We start from the raw sequence: 20,825 nt of genomic DNA, 5'->3' as shown, positions 1-20,825 counted from the left end.
AAACGAAAAAAAATCTGCGTACATGATGAACATACTCTGACGCTGAAAAAAAAACAAAACTCCACACATCTGAAGCCGTAAAGTTATGGGAAAGTTTGTTTTTTTGCTCACCCACTTTCGCTGAAACATTGTGCATCATAGCTGCAGGGCGGTGTGCATACAACTACGGAATGCATGCACGGCAGCACAATCGTCAGGACGAAGTGCACTTGTACGCGGTGCAGCATTCCCTCTATGTTTTGCGCACCGAGTGCGAATAAAATCTCAACACAAAACCCCACTCGTGAGCCCACTGCAGGCTCCTGGGTCGGTATGTGCGCAGTCGAGTGTTATTGCCCCGGAAGAAAAACTATCTCTTCTGAAAGCCATGACCATCATACCCCCTCTCCCCCTCGGGGTGGATGCATGTACGCAGAAAACGTACGCTTGGTGGATGTGTTTCATTCTTTCTCGTTTGCAGCACGCATCAAGAACGCAAATCACTAACGTCATAAATACTCACAACATGCTTCTTGCGTCTTTCAGTCGTACGGTACATCTGTGTGATAGTTTGTATGTGTGTGTGTATATCGTATTTGGTAATTTTCCCTAGAGGCAAAACATAAAACCTTATCCGTCTGCGTTTCGAAACAGCTCGGAAAGGTGCAATGATACTGATGTTGTAGCTGATTGCTCACATATGGATTGAAAGCATTGCTCTTTCTTTTGGCAGCGGCTATCAAGACCAGTTGAAAAGCAAGACTGTGGGATCATTTTCACTTGCATAAAGCACTCCAAACGACCCGCTGGGAATCATCTCGCTCCTGCTGAGCAGCGGTGCTAAACAAGCTGTCAAATGTCCAAATGGTTTGAAAACAAAAGCGTAACCATTTTCATCTGCCATTTAGCAAGCGTTCCATTTGTTGGGGATCTGAGTGTGTGTGTGCCTTGGAGGAGGGAATAATTATCATCATGAAAAGCTTCTGATGTGGGAATGTGAATTTGCATTTCAATGTGCGAGAGCTACATCGAGATGTATATCTGAAGCAATGAAAGCTGAGTATTGAACTCAATACGCTATGGAGGGATTTGGAAAATGAAATCAAGTTCAAATGACGGTTTAATTATTAAGATTGATAGCTGAATAGTGGAGCGATGTAAGCAATGTAAGTGAACAGTACACTAAAGGAGCGAGATGAAGCATCCCCGTAATCAGGGTGATTGATTTTCCAGAGCAAACATTAACCCACGTTTGGGATGGTGGAAAGCCTGAAAGTATTCACCACCATAATGTATTGAATGTTTGTTGCATTTTACAATTCCATTTTCATTAATTATTATCGTTTGATTACGAAATTTTACAGTATCACGCTTTGCAATGTTTGCAACAATCAATTTTGCTTGGCCACGATGATCATGGTTATAATAAAAGCAAATTAATTTTAATCATAGCTTAAAGCTCACGTTTTAAAGTCCACATAAATACAAATATTACCATCAGCCGAATGATAAGAGGTGAATAATTTAAAACAGTTTACTTGTTTCGTAATTGAAATTCCACTTTATTTGCCGCACATTTCGCCTAATAAAGCCCCCTGTGGTAGATTTGTTTTTGTTTAACACGCACGAATGGGCATAATAGCAGGTGTATCAACCTTTCCAGTTCGGTTACGTCAATAAAATTCCAGCACAATATCGGAAAATGGAAATGTACACCCTTGAAATGCTAATTAACATTATTTCAATTTGATTTACCCGAAGGGTACCGAAACAAAATCGCTCCATCGACAAATGATGTGCTTAAAACTCAGCTACCTTTTATTGATTAACCAAAACCTTAATATCTTCGCTCTATCAAGCTATTAAAGACTATTCGGCAAAAGGTATGGCAAATGGAATCGAGAAGGTTTCAACTACCCAACGAAATCCCAAAAGTGCGTAGCCCAGCATCGATTGAAGCTTGGTGATTAGATATTTCCAGCAGCTGTAAGCTTTCCTGTCCTACATTCTGTCAGTAGTGGCTGTGTGGCGGTGTGAAGGTGAGCAGCACACAAGGAGAAATAAAGTTTACCGTCATGTGAAGCAGTTTTGAAGCCTCGTTCGCTGGGTTGATGACAAAGATTTCAAAAATTCACACAAGCAGAATGTCATCTTCCATTGTCCTGCCAGGCGACGCTTGTGCCCATCAACGTCAAGCCAATGCTCACCCCAGCACAGCTCTTCCCTTTAGTCCTGTGGTAATGTAGTAATGCAATAGAGAGAAAAAAATGCCCACCGACCAGGCTGTTGCAGAAGGGGTGCTCAAAGGCACTGGCAAAATGGATGTGTATGTGTGTTGGCGTTTTCTTCCAACCGTAATGGGCGAAAAAGGATCGGCGGTCTTGTGTCGAGTGTCTTCACGACTGTGGATCGTACCGAAGGCAGCGCCTCGGCGCACTGTGCATTGTGCCGGAATTGGTTTCCTTTTTGCTTGTCCGCTCGTGTTGCCGTAATGTAAAGCGAAGGGTTTCTTCGCTGCTATTTGTGCAAATTTTATGTGGGAAAGATGGATTCCTTTTTTCCTTCCACCTACCGGACAAAGCTGCTCCCGGGAGAAGAAAGCAAGCGAGCTTGAGTTGGCTTCAGCCACTGGTTCAGCCCAGCGACAGTCGTGTTGAGTCCAGAACCTCCAGCACCGAAGCTGGAGCGTGCAGAGTGTCAGCACCAAAACGGAGTATTTCATTTGGAATGCATTCCTCGCCGCTTGTGTGCTTGTGGCCCCGCGAACGGAGGACTGTCAGATGCAAAAGCTCATGTACCTCCGGTAGCGAGTGCTTCCGGTGCGAGTGCACCGGCTGCCTGCCGGAAGCGGTGCCACCCTGTGCTTTGTACTTCACTCGCTTGTGCACTGCAGCCAGTGGTTCGTTCCATTGACTTATTTCCACCATATAAATCTCATCCCATTCTGGTGGGAGTGCGACGGCAGGAAACAGGATTGGTAAATTAAAGTGGAAAACATTGCGATAGTTTTTTTTTACCATCACCACCACCACCACCACCATTACCAATCGCCGGCAATTGAGCGTTGTGCTCAGATGGTATCGGGAGCCCGGTGGCTCGAACAAAGCGATACAAATATCGCAGGTGCAAAAGTGACTACACTTCAATTCGATGAACAGCACCAGACAAGGTTTGTTATTTATTTTCCATTCCCGCTGCCCGTTTTATTTGCACACCAAACTCGTCGCTGCTTTGTCTGCCTTTGTCTGGTCTGCCACCAGTCTCCGGTTGTGAACAGTTTGCGAGGGCGCACAAAATATCCAAGCACCAAACAAAAACCATTCAAACGACTTCCCCAGTGCGAATGGATAAACACGAATGTGAGCACAAACGCAGGGCGTAAATCAAAATGCAATCGCCGGCAGCCTTTGATCATGCAAGGGGCGAGAGGTCATGCTGTTGCATTGAGTGCATTGAAAATCTTCCACCGCACTGAAGTCTTTATGGCTGCATTATGCCGTTTTCAATTATGTTGATCGTACTTTTGCGTTTTCTTTTTTGAGGGAAGCTTTGCATAGTTTTGTAAGCATTAAGCGATCGTAAAACAAAAATAACTGTCGCAAAATGGGACACCCATTTCTTTACACTTTCTTTGCTTACCTCGATGGAAAAACTTTTCCCCCCCGGCAGTGTACAAAATGGAATTAAAATACGAAATCGGGGGATGCAAAACTTGTACACGACCACGCTGGTACGCGCGGCTACCGGTAAAAGTGTCACGGACTCAGTTCCGATCCCCGACATTTCCCCCGTGCCTGTAAATAAAATGTAATTTCTCCTTCTTGGGTGGTCGGAGGAAAAAGGTGCAAACGGAAAATCTTATCGCATTATCCTCGCGCCGCACACAGTCCATACCAATGGAGCTGGGCAAATTGTGTGTATGTATGTGTGTAAGGTAAGCTACACCCGGACAGTTCTTCGTGCAATTGCAATTTGACTATGGCTAAGCCAGTTCTAGTACGGCGTTCTCGGTACTTTTCCATTCCCTTTCCTCACTCCATCGTTGTACTCCATCTTTTCGACGAGTCTAACTTTGATGAGAAGATTACGTGAGCTGTTATTTAGTTGGCTTGCTCGGGCCGTGCGTTCTGTTGCGCTGTGGCTTCAAGATTCTGGTTTTGCATTTTCCATTCCATTCCGTTCATCTTCTGGCCCTGGCCAGCGCGAACGTAGCTGAATGGTGTGGGCACTTGTGGGAATATAAAACATTGACTCGACTGGACCCGACGACACGACGGAACGCGTCCGTGTTTACTCGCCCAATGGCCCCGCTTACCTGGACATTTTTAAACTTGTGCGAACAGATGACACCGTTGAACAAACATTTGACCGTGTTCCAGCAGCGGGATGTATCGAACACGCCCTCGGCCGCGTTGTTGATGTTCAGGTTGTTGAGCGGTTCCAGCTCTTCCTGGGCTGCTGAAAAGATAAGACCGGAGGATGTGCAAAATAAACATTAATTATAAATAAACAAAAAGTATATACACCCACAGAGCCACACAAACTGGGGCGTGTTTTATAGCTAGATTAGTTGACTGATTTACTGTTTACTATGTTTGTAGGCTTGGTGTTTGTACTTTTCTGAAGTTATTTTTGAATTGTGCAGCGAGAATATTTGGGTGTTTGCATAAAATTGATTGAATTCGCTCAATTTTATGCAACAGAAATTTAAACAAATTTTAACTTGTTCTTGTTGCAGCAATTAGAGATATTCGTATGAGTGAGTTAGTGAGACGAACGCTGCGTGTTGATGTATGGATTCAACTCAGCACGAGAAGCGTTTATATGAATCTTTTCTCTAAATCGTCTTCATTTTGTAGCGACTAGCTCTTTAAAGACTCCGATTCACACTGATACTGGGAAAGGATTTCCTAAAGAGTGAGAAGCTATACAATGCGAAGAGTGAGTGAGATGAATCTGAAAAACAAATAGTCACTAGCCGCAGAAGCGTAGAGAGAGATTGGTTTGAGTCTCAAAACAGTTTATCTTAGTTAGTCAATAGTTGTAGTAGAATGTGATTCACAAAATAACCGTTGAACAATATCAATAGTACATTATTTGAGACGACTTCATTACTTAAGCTGTTTTATTGCTTTGTGTCTTTTATTTATGAAATGACTAAACGCTTTAGATTTTGGCGTTTATTTGCTTACTTACATACTTTTTTTTTATTCAGTAGGGACGGCTTTGCCGTATTGCTTAATTTACTTACATACATGTATGTAACCAAAATTTGAAAATTTGGTAATGTTATTCTTCATTTAGAAAACAAAAACCCATTGAATATTTCAACTACAGAGATACATCCGTTAATCTAGGTCAAGGCGTCTTACATTTCAAATCAGATACACATTAAACCCCCCAATACTAGGCACTGGTTCTAATGAAGCTAGCCGTTCAATTGTTCGGTCCAATTGTGAGATGAGCACACTTAATTGTTACACAAACATGTGAGCCCTGAATCATTTAAGGTTTGACCTCAGTACAATCCTTCTCCTTGCCCCATGCCACGACATCGCACTTGCACTTCCAATTAGTGTAATTGGCATTTAATTGCCGTGTAAACCGGTGCTACAGCCGTTTTCTTTTCCAATAGACGCAAACAGGTACGCAGATCGGGTTCCCAGTTTGCCTCGGCAACCGCAGGGCAACCGTCTCACTGTGCAAACACGAAACTATTCGCAATTCCAGTTTGGTTGTGTGGAGCTAGCTAATTACATATCGAGGGCTAGGCAACCAGATGGACACGGAAGGCCCGAGACACCGGATCCGAAGCAGTAATTGAATCACACCAAAGCATACAGAGAAAGGAATGATGTGAATTTGTGCAACCAGAGCGAGGAGGATGTTTTAACTGTCATGAGATTAAATGCACCATCAAATCGTACGATCGTTTTCCATCCGCTGCACTCTGCGGTAAGTGGGAACGCAAATATGCCTAACCAAATAGGCACTCAGCGCTACCAAAATCGCACTCCGTGTGAAACTCAGTCCGGCTTTTACCGCTGCACACATCAACAGGTGTTTGCGACGCAAAGGGCACCCAGGAAAACCCCGCGGCACAAGCCGGGAAAACCGTGCTCGTCTGCAGCATCGCTAACAGACGCTCAAGCGGCGCTTACCGTCGCCTCAACAGTCACTAATCGCGTCCTTGAACCGTTCAGGATCGATTTTCTCGATTCGCCTGGAGATGGACTGCTTTTTGCATTTGCTCTCTGTAGCGCTTTCGTGAATGTCTGCCACTCGTTTTTGTCAAAGACTTAACCACTCACGTGAAGAACGACTTTACTATTAGGAAAGGAGAGTTTAGGAGAGGGGCTGAATAATAAGAGGGATTTTATTTTACTTTTCTGCTGGGGACACTAGCAAGCAAAGGGGATTTGTTGAGGAGTGAATTTGAAGTGAATTTAAATTCTGTGTGGCATAATTGTATTGACCGGACTAGCGTAGAGATAGTTCTACACTAGCTCAGTGCTATGTGTGATGATTTGTAAGTGTTCAAAGCTGTAACGACGCCAGTTGGAATCTAACAAAATTCCATAAACAAGACTGATAAGTAGTTTTAAAACCGTAAGTTTTTCAATGTCTTCCTGCTGAAAATGGCAAGTTAAAGCAGCATAATTTCACAGTATGATATCTAATCCTCTACCTAAGTACCTTGTAGCCTCATACAGCCGAATACAATCATACCAAAATCAACGTAGAAGATAATCGGAAGCAATTCTTCTAGTATCATTTATTGATGACTTTTTCTAGCTCCTATAGCATCTCAGGCTTGTCCGAACGAAAGCTTTACCTTCCTACCCACACATTCGAACATAATCAAACACTACCAAACTGGAGTAACTCAAGCTGCCCAAAGGCATCCGGGGAATGTACATAAACATCATCAATTTCATAACTGCACCGATGCCTTGCTGCCTTCCAATCTCACCGTACGCAATGTGTGGTACTTTGCTTCAGCTCGATGCAGCATGGATGGCAGGCAGCAGTAGAAAGGTCTTAAAGATTTTCCCAACACATTTCAGGTTCGGTTCGGGCCCAACGCTTCACATACGACCATTCAGCACAACAAAAGCCCAACGGTAGGATGCAGGGCTAATAGCGGGGCCTGGGAAGCGTTAAGCACCGCATGTATATCATACAACGATAATGCGTCCGTTGCCGGCGTAACAGGTACATCGGCCCGCCGAGAACCAGCCCCAATGCTCCATTAGGCTTTGGCGCGTGCGGTAATGGATGGATTTTAGAATGCCAGTACCCGCCGGCACCGAACATCTTGGTGGTTCGTAGTCCCGGTGAAACGATTACCGCTCGCCCGAAGCCCTAAGCGATGTTTATCCGATACAATCTCGGGAACCATTTTCCAGCGCAGTGCCTTGCCCTTGCCCTTTTGTTGTGTGAAATGTCTTCCGCTCGCTACGCTTATGGCGGTGTCAAAATAACTTTGGCCACACAAACTCTATTAAGCATTTACTTTCTGGTTCGATGTGGAGAAGGAAAGGGAAAGGGACGATACAGGCATCTTCTGGTGTTCGAGATCGGTTTGAAAATTGATAAAAGAAGTTTACAAACTCAATTATCTTCTTGATAGAGCTACAAGAGAGAAGGAGCGAAAGAGGGCGAGAGAACCAAAGCTCTTGCATCGCCGCGAAGTGAAGAGTTGAGAGCACACTCCAAGGCCCGCCACAAACAGTGATAAAGAGCTTTCATTATCCAGGGGTAACGCTCGCAAAGCAGTGTAGCAACAACTGGCCATGTGCAGGAATGGAAAGTTTGGACCAAACTTTTCCTGTACCATTGTCGGCGGGAATCTATATTGCGATCGACACAAAGTTTTTGCACTCTTCGCAAAAGACGCCCCAACTCCGGCGACCATGTGTCACATCCATGATGGCAGAGCGTGTGTTGGGTAAGTTGTTCGATCATAGGGCAGAATGGCTAGCAATAGTGTGTTTGTTTTTGATGCTATTCTGTTTCTTTTCCATCGCTGGTGCTCTTTCTTGCAACTTTTCTGTTTTCTTGTTGCCACTCGTCACTCACCGACGTGAAGCGGTCCTTTGAGAATCACACACATCGACGTCTAAAGGTTATTGCAGGACGCGCTGGCACGTCGCAAAGCAAAACAAACATGACGGGGTACACGAGTAACTTTCATCTTCCATTTAGATATGAATCTATCATCTTTGCTGACCGTTGCTTTCAATTCCTACCATGTGTTCGATGTTTAGTACAGTAATATGTAATTATTATTGAGCATAGATTATGTCACTTCTTTTCAAAACAAGTCTTGAAAAACAAATAAAGTAAACTATCCCATTAGACGAGCCTTTCGTTGACCTTTGCCAGCTTCAGACTGTTGCGTTCAGTACACTCAATCGCAAAACCATTGGCAAACCGAGCCGAATATTGTTAATGGCAATGCGCTTCAGTTCAGCAGAAGCTAACGGCCACATCGGTGGATGGTGGAGCAACGTAAACAAGGGCAAACATGAGCATGATTACATTTGCTTGTGCTATTTGCCTTGAGCGGACCGATCCGTTCACTTGTCTGTTTGCGAAATGCGATTCCTTCTGCTGCGTGTAACGAAGAAAGTCAGAAAAAGGAACCGCTCATACGCACACACACACACTGCCGCAAGCTCGCGAAGTATTCGTGCTTTACTGTACCTACAGCGCACATTACTTCAAAGAAGTTGCCTCCGGGAGGAGATGCTTACCGCTACCAGAGGGTAAAACGAGCGCACAAAACCATGAACAGTAGTAGCGTTTGAATGCATTCGAAGAAGCGTACGGAATTGGTAATGGTTCGAAATAAACCATCACCCGATTGGGCGTGTGTATGTGTACGTCTGTCGTACGCTGTGATACGCTGTGGAGCTCAAACACAGCATCAAGTCAATACTTTCAGCAGCCATCGAGCGAAGCGCATCCCGCGCACGACAATAGCGAAGCGTCCGAGCGAGCGAGCAAGCAAGCAAGCATGAATTCAATTACGGGAAAACTTTCCACCCGGTGAATGCTGGATGGTGCTCGCCCAGTCAGCACGTGTCGCATGACACTATGTTTGCTTGTAGCACCGTCATCTAATGACTGTTGGGACAGTTTGGCTACAATTGAAAGCGGCGGAGCTTGTGCAATCTCTTGCCGGTACACCCGAGGAGCAAACCGACCGGGTCGGCAACGTGGATGGTCCAGTATGGCTGTGTGAAAGAGTACAAAAAGAAAGGGGTGAAACTGAACCCACTCTTGTTTCTTCTTTTATTTCGTCCGCTCTGAACCGGTTGGAAATGGGACAGAGGACAATTTAATAATGTATCACGCCGACAATGTCATGCATTGCAAATTGAGCAAACATTTCGTCGTGTCCAATTTGTACGACACGATTGTACAAAACTCCCCCTGAACGCTGAAGATGCATACCGTCTTGGCCCCCGGACAAGGGGCGTGCAAGGTTCTTTTCCGCACCATTGCGTTTCGAGCGGCTGTAAATATTCATACCATGGCATAGTTCAATAAATGCTGCCCTTTTTATATATTGCATGGCCCACGCATGGCCCACCATTCACTGTGTGTCTAACCACGAAACAACCTGCTGACAGGACAGGGTAGCTCACACAGAGAAAGGGGAGAGATTAAACGCACTTCCGGGCAAGAGTAAATACTCACATCAAAAGGGTTTCTGCTGATAGCTTTTACACAGGCGCCTGGCTTAGGCGATAAACCGTCGGTTGATGGCAAGCATCCTGGTGTTAACAACCTTTCAGCCGCGCGTGAAGATGACGTCCGTGCAGCTGACTGAGAGCGGCGAGGGGGTAAGCTGTTACGCAAAAAGCTGCCGAAAATTTCCACAACAAAAGGAAAGCCGCCGTGTTAACCTTCAGCTACTCGACTCGGCCTCGGCTAAATCGGTCGCCCTGCCTGGCGCTTGAAAATGTGCCGTTTATGAATACTTTAGTGTGGCAGTGTACATGCCTGCACGTGTGTAGCTTGTAGAGGATAGTTTAATCTCGATTTACATATGTATCTCCTTCCTGTCCCGGCTGGAAGCCGCGTTCAGGCTCAAAGCTGAACTGGTTGGAAAGCTAGCTACAAAAATCAGTTTGCTAATTGCAGTCACCTTGCCGGAGCCTCTGCCAGTGCTACCCACTGACTGACGCAACTTACACACACACACACACATACATATCCCGTACCAGATGGTTTAGTATTAATTAATGTAATATGAATTTTTAATTAATGCCACAGCACGAACCACCTCCCCAATAGCTGGTACCGTGCATGCTAACTAGCTCGGTGTCTCGGTGCGCTGTGTAATGATGTAGGTTGCTGTACGTGTGTTCACTGGAGTAGCATACGTTTGCTTGCTTCACCTTGTACCAAGGGGAAACGGAAACTGGGATAAAAATAAAACAGAACAGCAGCCAGTCTACATTCAGGCGTGCATCGAACCGAACGATCGGTTCCTTCGGGAGCACTTCACTCCACTCGATTCCCACGACGTTGCCAAGCAACGGCGTAACTCGAACCGCTCCAGGAGTGCTGCTTACGGGCCGTGCGCAAAAAAAGATGCTCAACAGAAATTATTATCCTGCGAAGCGATAATTCCATCGCATTCAATTAGGCAACAGCTATGATTAAAACAATTTGATAATGATTTCCCCGGTGGGTCTCGGTCCCGTGTACCGAGGGACGCTCGCTGGAGAGCACCTGGCTTGGCGAACGTGAAAGCGAATGTCTTAACGAACCTGAAATTCGTCAAATTTTCAAGCGCCTCATCCCCTGGGATCGTCGTTTCACCGTTGTGCCCAGAGGAGAGAGAGAGAGAGAGAGAGAGAGAGAGAGAAAAGAACGGCAAAAAAACGCACAAACGCCAGCCCTGGTTTGGCAGCGCAAATTAACGTCCTTGATTGTTTGCTTCGCCCAATTCTTGGAGTAAACGGAGCTGCCATTCCGCCCCGTCCAGTCCACTTACCTGCACCGCTGTAGATCTGGAAGCTTTTCTTCCTTATCGATGGTGTGCCGGAGTAGTTGGAGGTGGTATCGTCCAGGTTGAACGCTGTCACACCGGCCTGCCGAGAGTACCAAAGGGAAACAAAAGAAGTTAGAATCATCAAACATGCTTACGGTTAGTCGTCGGAAGTAAAACAAAAACAAGCTTATCAAATTTGTACGAAATTTGAAATGGCTCGATGAACGGTTGACCTAATATTAAGCATCTCGCGGGAGAACAGGAATAGAAAAAGTACGGTTTTGGTGCTTTTTTTTATGTTTCTTTAGTCAGACACCAGAACGTGCGACACAACTAATCCCAGAAAGTCATCCAGCGCATGGGTAATGAATGGTTTGCTTGGCATCCGCTGCACCGCAGAACGGGCACAGGAATTACGCCATGCTCGCGCCGAGACATCGTTAAATGTTTCATAAATCACACAAAAAGTTAATCCAACGTGCTAAATTGAGTTGGCGAATAATTTTCATCAGTCCCTCCGCTCTCCAAACAGAGCAAAAAAAATCCATTGAAATCCCTCAAGACACTGTTTTGTCCTTGGAACAGTGAACTCGACCGACCTTGCCGTTGCCGGAGCTGTTAATATTCGGTTATGGAGGCTACTTTTATGACACTTGATCACTAGGGCAGTTACGTTTGATGAGGCGCTCATGGCAAGGAAAGAACATTACCGGATGGTAATGAAGTATGTAGGTCAAAACTCACCCAAAATTAATAATTAATACTGGACTAGACGCACCTACTCTATTATCAAGAACAAAACAGAGTAGCTACATTGCAATTACTAACAAAAAGTGGATAGTCCTCTAACCACTTTTACCATATAGTCGCTCACTTAAAATCAACTTAACGTGACCCGGTGAACGGCACCCAGAATGTGTTTGGCAACAGGCAAGAAGAAAAATGGAAAGATAAACCCATTCATCACACTGATTTCGCTCCTTGTTAACAGCGTTATCATCATTAGCGTGCGCCGTTAGTTTTCTTTACGCCGGTGTTTCGTTTACCAGTTTGCAGGATGGTAAAAAATGACGGCAAACTGAACGCGTAAGGAATGTGCATGGATGCGGCCACATTTGCATCGTACCAAGCAAATTGGTAGCGGGCGAATGATGGTAGCTCCAACGCCACTGAACATTCTCGTTAGCAACTGCAGAAGCTGGCTAGCAGTATTGGGAAGAGTAAGAACAGCGAGAAAGAGAATCTTATAAAAAAATAGAAAACTTCATTTCCAAAATGTTCAGTGCATTTTCCACCCATCCTTCGCTCTCATTCGCTGCACTTATAGCCCGGAGGAAAGTGGTGCGAAATTGTGTACATACTCGTCATAGAGAGCTAGTTAAAATTTTTGCACATACCAAGGAATGGGGAAAGCTTTCCGGGGAAACTGTTGCTTTCGTGTTTTTGCTAGCATCTGTATGTACCGGATTTGCTAGAACGGTTTTAGCAAGGCGAAGGACGTTCACGTACACCGATGTGCAACACTATACGGAAGCATTTTCTTTGGATTGTGAATAGACCATGCAACAGACAGAAATTTGAAAATGTTTGCAATCTCTGGATTTTTTGTGTGCGGTGAAACAATTATATTTCTGGGAGATTTGTTTTATCAACAATCCTGAAAAGTAAACTTGCAATATCGTTTGTATAAAAAATGGACAAAAATTGTAGATTTTTCATTAACTTATGATAGTATAATAATAATACAGTAATGTAATGATATAGTACAATAATAGTATTCCATGAGTCAGCAGACAAATCTTGACCATTCTATCAGACATATTACAAACGTGATGGCCAAAAAAGTAAAGCAATCTCTTTCAGAAGCGTGCGCGATCAAAGGACGGCACCCCATGCCGACGAAAACGGACATCGTGCAGCAGTTTGTGGACGTCGTTTAATCCTGTTCCGACATCTACTACATCTTGGTACTATTAGACAACAATCAGGGTATCGAAAGAATGCCACGTTCCAAATGGCCTACGACCCTGAGCTTCAAGAAGCTTCAAATGCTGCCGAAAATGAAGATCGTGAGAAAAGTCGCTACATCGCTGCGTTAGCTTGGCCGGGAGATCGATGCAACCGGTCAAGCATTGAAATAGTACCTGGAAAACATACCAAAAAAAGATATCGGGAAGCAGAAATCGCGTCCACTGGATATAGATCTATTGACTCGTAGCTTTATTTTTCCAAGTAAGCTTGCCGGCCTCGTGGTACAGTCGTCAACTCGTACGACTTAACAACATGCTCGTCATGGGCTCAAACCCCGAATGGACCTTCCACGTACGAAAGACTGACCGTCCTGCTATGGGAAATCAATAAGTCTCTGAAAGCCAAGCCAACTAGTGATACAGACAGAATTGATCGATAAAAGTTGTAGTGCCAAAGAAGAAGAAGAAGAAGAAGAAAAACCTTTCAAAATACCTAAGGTTTTGAACGTTATATACCTTAAAGACAACTAAAAAAAGCTTGCATTGTATCCGTTGTTTGGAAATTTAGTTTTTTGTTAGCAATTCGCTATGATTAATATCAAGCACAGAATCAAACCAAATATTAAATTTAAAATTCCAAGCCGCTACCGCTACTAAAATGTGATTAAAAGCAACCCAAAATACTGATTCCCATGATTATGCCTCCCTGCATCAAACGATTGTTTCATAGTTGAGAAGTTTAATTACAATTACGACCCGGTCGAACGGCACCAGGAACGACTTTTGACTGGGGATTTAATTACCCTTAATTACACCGAGATTTCGATGACAATAAAGGCAAGCTTGGCTTCCCGTCCGATGCAACGAAAAGTTCTAGGCGAAACACAAGCGGCGGATGCAATAAAAGCTCGTAATTACCTCGTAATTCTAGCCCTCGCAGTGTCGCCCAAACACGGCACAAAAGTGCCGTTGATTGTCGGCGTTTTTTTTACCGACCGCACCGAAAATGGCTACTTTCGTTGTTATAAAATTCAAGAGTAGCATCCATAAATGGCCCAAGACGCGACGCGCTTGGATAAACACGATCAAACAGCACAGGCCCCTCAATTGAACAGTAAAACGTTTTGTGATTGGTGAAACGAAGAAATGCCAGGGCAAGGGAGCAAAGACGTAGCGGCCCATAATCCGCAAAAGAATACTTAAAGAAGTGGCGCTGTGGATTCCGGCGGCACTGGTAAACACCACTCAGCGAAATGGGGCTGAGTGACTTTTATTGCTTCGCTTCTTCCATTCGGTGCTCAATTTTCTACACCGCTTCCTGCTGCATTTATGAATCGTAATAGCAATAGCTTCAACAAAAACAACAACATCTGCAAAAAACCTACAAAAAAACACACACACGCGAGCGCGCGCCTCAAAACCGGCTGTAACCACAAGCGACGGAAAGTTAAGCGCCTGAATGGCGGCAATGTAACGCACCGTCGGAGCGCTGCCGAAAACAAAAACGGACAAGCTTTATGCACCGCGTGTCTGTTCCGTTGCGCATCTAATCGGACATTATGGGTAGTCCACCATGAACAAACACTAAATAAAAAGAAGCAACGCAGAAAGATTATAAATGATGCCGAGAGGGATTATAAAAATAGCACCAACATCACACGGTATGCGTAGCGTTGTTCGCTTTACGACCTGCCGACTTACCGGAATTGCTTCCTTCGAGTGACTTGGGGCGACTTGATTTGAAATGAAAACTCTGGCGACACACCGTACAGAACCGGGCTGACGCTTCCCTTTGTACAAAGTTCGCCCCCATATGCCCTCCCGATGGATTGGAATGTAGCGTGCTGAAACCGTTTTGCAAACACACCTGACGATGAAGCGCGTCGGAAGAGGCCAAACAGTAAAAAAACAACAACACCAACAACAATAGAACCAAAAAAACCAACGCCATCATAAAGAATAGATGGAACCTACATGTGGACATGCTGCCACTTGACACACACACACAGACACAAACACATACGCGCATCAATAGCTGTGCACGTTGGGACGCGTGGGATGAAGTGTCATGCATGGAAAGACGCTCTGTTCCTACAATAGCGGGCTACTTTTAATGCTTGGCTTGTACTTTTATGTTCCCGACGTACACCGCCAAACACAAAATCGTGCTCCCTCGTGCCGATCCGATTGTCCTGGCAACTGGGCGTACCGATCCCGCCGACACGGTGTGCTTCTGAGCGTAAAAACCATCCCGACCTACGCAAGGTTTCGGGACAAAAACGGATCCCACTTGTCCGGGATGGAGGGAGCGATGACGGCGTGTCGGCCGGAGGTTTTCACCTTAACACGCTTTATCGCTTCGCGTGCATAAAACAATTACTTGCCTTAAACGCTTTGCACCAGAGTCATAAATGCTCCCACACACACAGAGCACCGGCTCGAATAAAGACACCTTTTCCGCGTGACACTCGACAAGCCAACCGGGAAGCATGTGTGACCGCGTGGAAAGGAAGTGAAAAGCGGATTCCAATCTCCTGTTTGGTTGCCGCACGGCCTTTGTCGGTTGCAGCGCCGTAATCGCACACCGCTGGTTGATAGTTGCCGCTCTCTGCCAAGGTAGCAAACAAAAGCAACGCTTTGCTACGGTTGCCATGGGTACGGGCGCTTTGGAGTTTGCTTAGGTGGACCAAGCGCAGCATCGCACGTGCCTGCCTGTGTGTGTTCATGTCGTTTGAAAGGTGTCGTTGGATCGGTTTGCCTTCGGGCAGGCGGGCCACGGTGAGCGGCGTGGTTGACGCGACGTGGCTCAAAGCTTCCCCGGTTTCGGTTTTGCTGTAAGCTCTAATAGCTGCAGATAGTTTGCCCACGATAAAACCAACAATGTTGAGAGGGATTTCTTTTGATGCGCACTAGCACTGGGTAGAACGTACGGGTAAGTGTTCGCTCGCTTCCACGAAAACGTTACGCTGTTAGATGCTGGAGGGAAATGTTCCGACTGAAAAGTGCTCGTGGAAGTTGATTGTTCTGGTAAGCGCGCCCGGCGATAGACTGATTTAACGTTGTTGATGGTGTTTTATATAGCAGAGGTAGGAAGATAAACTAAAGCTGTGTAAGCAGCTTACCGTTCGTTCGGTGTAAGTCAATGAAAGGATGAGCATAAAGACATGTGTATTACATGTGACATAAAATTAGGGAATGAAGTGACGAGACCTACCCTAAAACGATTTTTTTCATGATTTCAAATCCTCACATGATAAATTATATAACATTTGACCTAAATTCAGCATGGAAATGTGTTCTTATACGAATGTTTTATGATATGTACATATAGTATTCCATTTTGAATCTAACAGGGTTTATCAAGAGATTTTGCAATGTGTACTGTATATTTCGTCGTTAACGAAATTGATTTTAGTGATGTATTTTTACTGGCTTAAAAAAATTGTCCCGTTGAATATGATTTTTCACACCTGTTTAACTTTGACTTCCTTGATTTTTGACAATTTTTATTCGGTTTGTTATTCGTGATTTATTAAAATTCCCTTTGGCTTGGATTTGACGGCTCGCGCAAAACAAAATAGTGAAAACAGTGTATTAAACAATTTATATGTCTCATAAATTAAGCAAAGTCTTTCGAACCCATTTCAGTGTCATGTTGTTCAAAATCAGCAAAAATTGAACGTGATCAATCTTACCATTTAGATAAAATTGGCACTGATACAACATTTTCCATTCACGAAAAAGAACGATGCTGCTTTCATAACCTTCCATACCCGTGCCGCAACATACACGCCAAACACTGGGCTAAATATATACGCATATAGAACTATCTCGTTCCGCATCACATCACATTCCACCATATCAACAAAAGCCACCACAGCGTATCCTTTCGTCGGTTCGGTATCGGTTACATTTTATTAAATTTGAATACGAAAACGGCACGCTTCAAACGGCACCGGTTTTGCCATTACGTTTCCTCGACCGAAACCGCGCCTGTGTCTCCTGACTGCTGCCGAATGCTAGCGACACCGATCCTACGTCGTTGCGTCGTAGGAAGGTGAATGAAATCAAACGGTACAAATCTGATGGAAAAGCGTGTGGAAATATTCTACGCACGATTGCATCGCCGATTTCAGTGCGGAATTTCACGTCCAACATTGACTTTCGTGCGGTGAGAAATGGAATGAAATGGAAGGTGCTGGCAGGGGAAGTGAATAAGCGTGCTTGTGGCTGCGCACCGACAGGAAGGAAAAGTTTCATCACGACCGATTGATCATCGGCAGCCTTCCCCATTCCGCATTGAAATTCATCTCGCGAAAGCACTCACGCACACACGTGCCGTTGATGGTGGCGGAGGTTTTACGTTGAAGGATCATCAATTATGGAGCACTCCTTATCGTACCTTTTATTTTAATTAACATTTGTTCGTTCAGTGGCAGTTGTTGCTTAGTGGAACTGTATTTTTTTTTTCTATTTCACAATCACCTCACAATCAATAAGCACAATAAGCTTCTTCAAGCAGGACACTCAATCTTCATTCAGGTAGTCAGCGTCAAATGAGGCCGCCCGGCAACGCAAACTCTCCCACAACTGTCCAATAGAGCATAAATCATACTTTGTTATTGTTTGCTTACGTAGTGCTCAGTGCTCGGGTGCTCGGGGAGAAACTTTCTTTATCGGGAAAGGAGAGTTTTTCTACTACCATATCGGTTTGCTGTACAAACAGGCCGCCAGCAGCCACTAGCTGCGCACTAGTAACAGAGGCAGCCATCGCAGAACGACCCTCCGGCCGGGGAAAAACAAACAAACAACAACCGCTAGTGTGTGTGTGTGTATATGGAACTACTTACCGCTATGAGACTGCTGCTGATCGACTCCTGTCCCCGGACGTTCGATTTGAAGTGTTCGATGACCTCCCACTTCGGCTTCTTCGGCGAGCTGTTCTCGTGAATGGTCATGGAATGTGCCGGCGAGGCCGACTCCAGCTCGAGCGTGACGCTCGAGGTGGTCTGCTCGGTGGGCTGCTGGCGAAGGGACGAGCAGCGGCGTGCGAACTTATTCTTGCGCAGCGAGGCAAAGTCCTGCGCGGTGCACCGGGTCGATGGGTGACAGGGTTGGAGGTGTTCGTGATGGTGGTGGTTTTAGTCGTGTGCCGGTGGTGCGTTTGGGAGATTCGGAACATTGCACCAAACGGGAGAAAACGTAACACAGGAGAGACACAAATGAAAAGAAAGAAAAGAAAGAGAAACAGAGGGTAACAGGTGAGCGTGCGCCATGTGAGAATCCAATGTAACAATGATTCGGGCGGTAGAGGAGTGCGTCAGTGGAAGTGCCTCCCTCCCCAATCTGTTACACACACACATACTACAAGGGACGAACAGCCGGCTTAAGGGCCAGACAGGTTACGCTTGGGAATTGAGGGAGCGAAGCCGGCCTACCAAAAAGCGGAGCTGACCGACCTGAAAGCTTTCGCATCGGTACTAACCAGTTTGCCATCGTTGCTGCTTTTCTGCTTGATGCGCAAGGAAAACCGCTTGCTCCAGTCACGGTTCTGGTTTTCGGTCGAAAACGAGCGCAGCAGTGGTAGTGGAGACGTCATGCTGACGAAGGATCGTCCAAAGAGGTCGGTTCACTGGTGCGATGTATTCTGTAATTTAAACATAGATAAAAAAGCAATTAAAAAAAAGTGTTAACGTAGTTTGTATGAAAAGATTTGCTTAAGACTTATTGTTTTTGAAGAGCTTTATTGGCTACAGCCTAAATGTTCTATGAGAATTGAGCCGAAAAAGAGACGCCTAACTGAACGAAGCTTTTATGTGAAAAAGTGGAGACGCCCAGTGTTTCACTTCTTGTAGACGAAAAGTTGGACGTCAATCGAAAAAAGTGAAATGTTACACAACATTTATCCAACATTCAAATTATATAGTTTTGAAATCAAAGGAAGACTGTGATCATAATTGCTCAAAGCGAAATTGCAAAGGACTTCTGCAAAATTTTGCAATTCATCTAGAATCAAAGTCTCTAAAACTGAGTCACTAAGTTAGGACGCAAAGCGCGCATAAAATCAGCCGGAACTTTGAGAATACGAAACAATAAATTCGTATCCAATCACCAGAATTTCTGGCTAAAGAACAGCTAAATGTTTAGCCGTCGTCGAAACGACTGTGCTTCTTTTAAGAGCAACATCATACGCTGTTTCCTGGAGCTACATATTATGCTAGGAGCAGAGTTTTGTTTGGTACATTTGGCGCAAACTAATAATTACGTTACGTATAATTCATTGGTATATAATTGATGAAGTACCATTTGTTTACCATCAAACCGTTCCGACATTTTCTGCTTTTATGTGAAGTATGTTTGTGAATAGCGTATAATTATTCCATAGCAACAATACAACGGATTCCACATTATACTGCTTTACTAGATTCTACGAATCTATTTCCTTTCGAATGCAAATTTACCAATTTTCAGCTCAGTCATGTGTTGACAGCAAACTTCGCAATTAAGCGTCATTGAGCACCGCTATTTACTAAATCAGCTTTTAACTTGCATAACTGTTGCATTGAAGAAATCAAACACATCTGAGAGCTTGAATTCGATTAGGAACACCCCCAAAGAACCCTTACGAAGAAGTGAAATGAAAAGACAACCAGCTGTAAGCTATTTTCCAAGTAAAGCATGCTCCCATCCAACACTGTCACCGTCGCCTTTGGGAAAGCGAGAACTATGATTTAATTGCGTTGCCGTTTGCCACCTGCTTAACAGCATCACGCGATCAATGCGATCTTCCTTATCATCGACACCACCGATACCACTTTGTCACTTCATCGGAAACTTCCTCCGGGCACCGCAAAAGTGACTAGTCAAATAAACGCAAAATTCCGTCGCCCCTAGGCAGAAAGGTGTGAGTGAGTGAGTGAGTGCTTGACTGAGACATGCGACTCCCCGAACGGGGCTCGATAGACGCTACTAAGATGGCAAGCGAAGTTGTTGATTTTGTCGCTCATCTGGAATCGAAATTCGTCACGGGAATGCAGGCACATGACACTAACAATAACAGAGGGTGCCGCCTGTTCGCCCGTCTCTAATTGATTTCGGGTCGGTTCTGCTAGCGTCAACCATTGGGAAACTCTTCCCATGCCAAGTGTGCCGATGCGATGGTCGTGGAATTCCTCGTGGCGCTAGTAAAACTGCACCGAAGCGGTGGAAGGAGCAAAAGCTTGAGTAAATATTTGCTTTTGTCAGCTTAACTCATTGCATGATCCATGGCGGACCTGTGCGGATGGAACGATGGTCGCTCCAACTGGTCATTACTGTATTTTCTCGCAAATTTTGCTGTTGTATTGTTGTTTTACTTGGTTCTCTAGAGGTACGCAGTTTGTTCTCAGTTTTGCGAGTAAAAATAATTACCCAATATTCTAGTAAAACATTTGACTGTGAGAACTTTCTACGTTAGTGCATCCATTGTAAAATATTGCTAAAATTGTTCGAGAGGGCATTACTGTCCATCGATAGACAAATAAACATGCACATAAACATGAACTGAGACTTAATCAAGTAAAAAAAACAAAAACATTTTAACAATAATTAGAAGTTGATAGTATCAGAAGCCAATATAATAAGTTAATTAAGGCATATAAAACATTCAAAATCATTTTTCATTCTTCAAGGTTGTTAGTAAAGAGGTTACCAAAAACATTAACTGCTTTTTTCAAACCATGTACGACTCATTAACCATTTCTTGTGAAGTCAAAAATATGATTCATTTACCCCACAATGTTGATGAATATTTAACATAATTTTTGCTCATTTATAATACCAAGCCCGAACAAAATCCAACCAATTCAAAGGAAACATTGCTCATT

At 44.5% G+C, this 20,825-nt stretch overlaps 1 protein-coding gene across 6 annotated transcripts in view; it reads right to left on the bottom strand.

Annotated features, from left to right (window-relative positions):
- The window catches only part of LOC1272957 (adenylate cyclase type 6), a 78,074-nt gene that overhangs the window by 21,833 nt on the left and 35,416 nt on the right, over window positions 1-20,825 (bottom strand). For 3 of the 6 annotated variants that reach the window (XM_061663386.1, XM_061663385.1, XM_061663387.1), the window contains exons 3-6: window positions 18,446-18,607; window positions 17,811-18,041; window positions 10,994-11,090; window positions 4,295-4,437 (exon numbers count right to left, since the gene is read on the bottom strand). In XM_061663386.1, coding sequence (XP_061519370.1) covers window positions 4,295-4,437; window positions 10,994-11,090; window positions 17,811-18,041; window positions 18,446-18,559 — 585 coding nt within the window. In that variant the 5' untranslated portion in view covers window positions 18,560-18,607. The remainder of the gene's footprint in view (window positions 1-4,294; window positions 4,438-10,993; window positions 11,091-17,810; window positions 18,042-18,445; window positions 18,608-20,825) is intronic. The other 3 variants (XM_061663388.1, XM_061663390.1, XM_061663391.1) reach the window with 3 other exon arrangements.

Source organism: Anopheles gambiae, chromosome 2 (genome assembly GCF_943734735.2).
Source record: "Anopheles gambiae chromosome 2, idAnoGambNW_F1_1, whole genome shotgun sequence".
NCBI lineage: Eukaryota > Metazoa > Arthropoda > Insecta > Diptera > Culicidae > Anopheles > Anopheles gambiae.
Note: the sequence above shows the minus strand (reverse complement) of the source record. Positions and strands in the feature narration are given on the sequence as shown.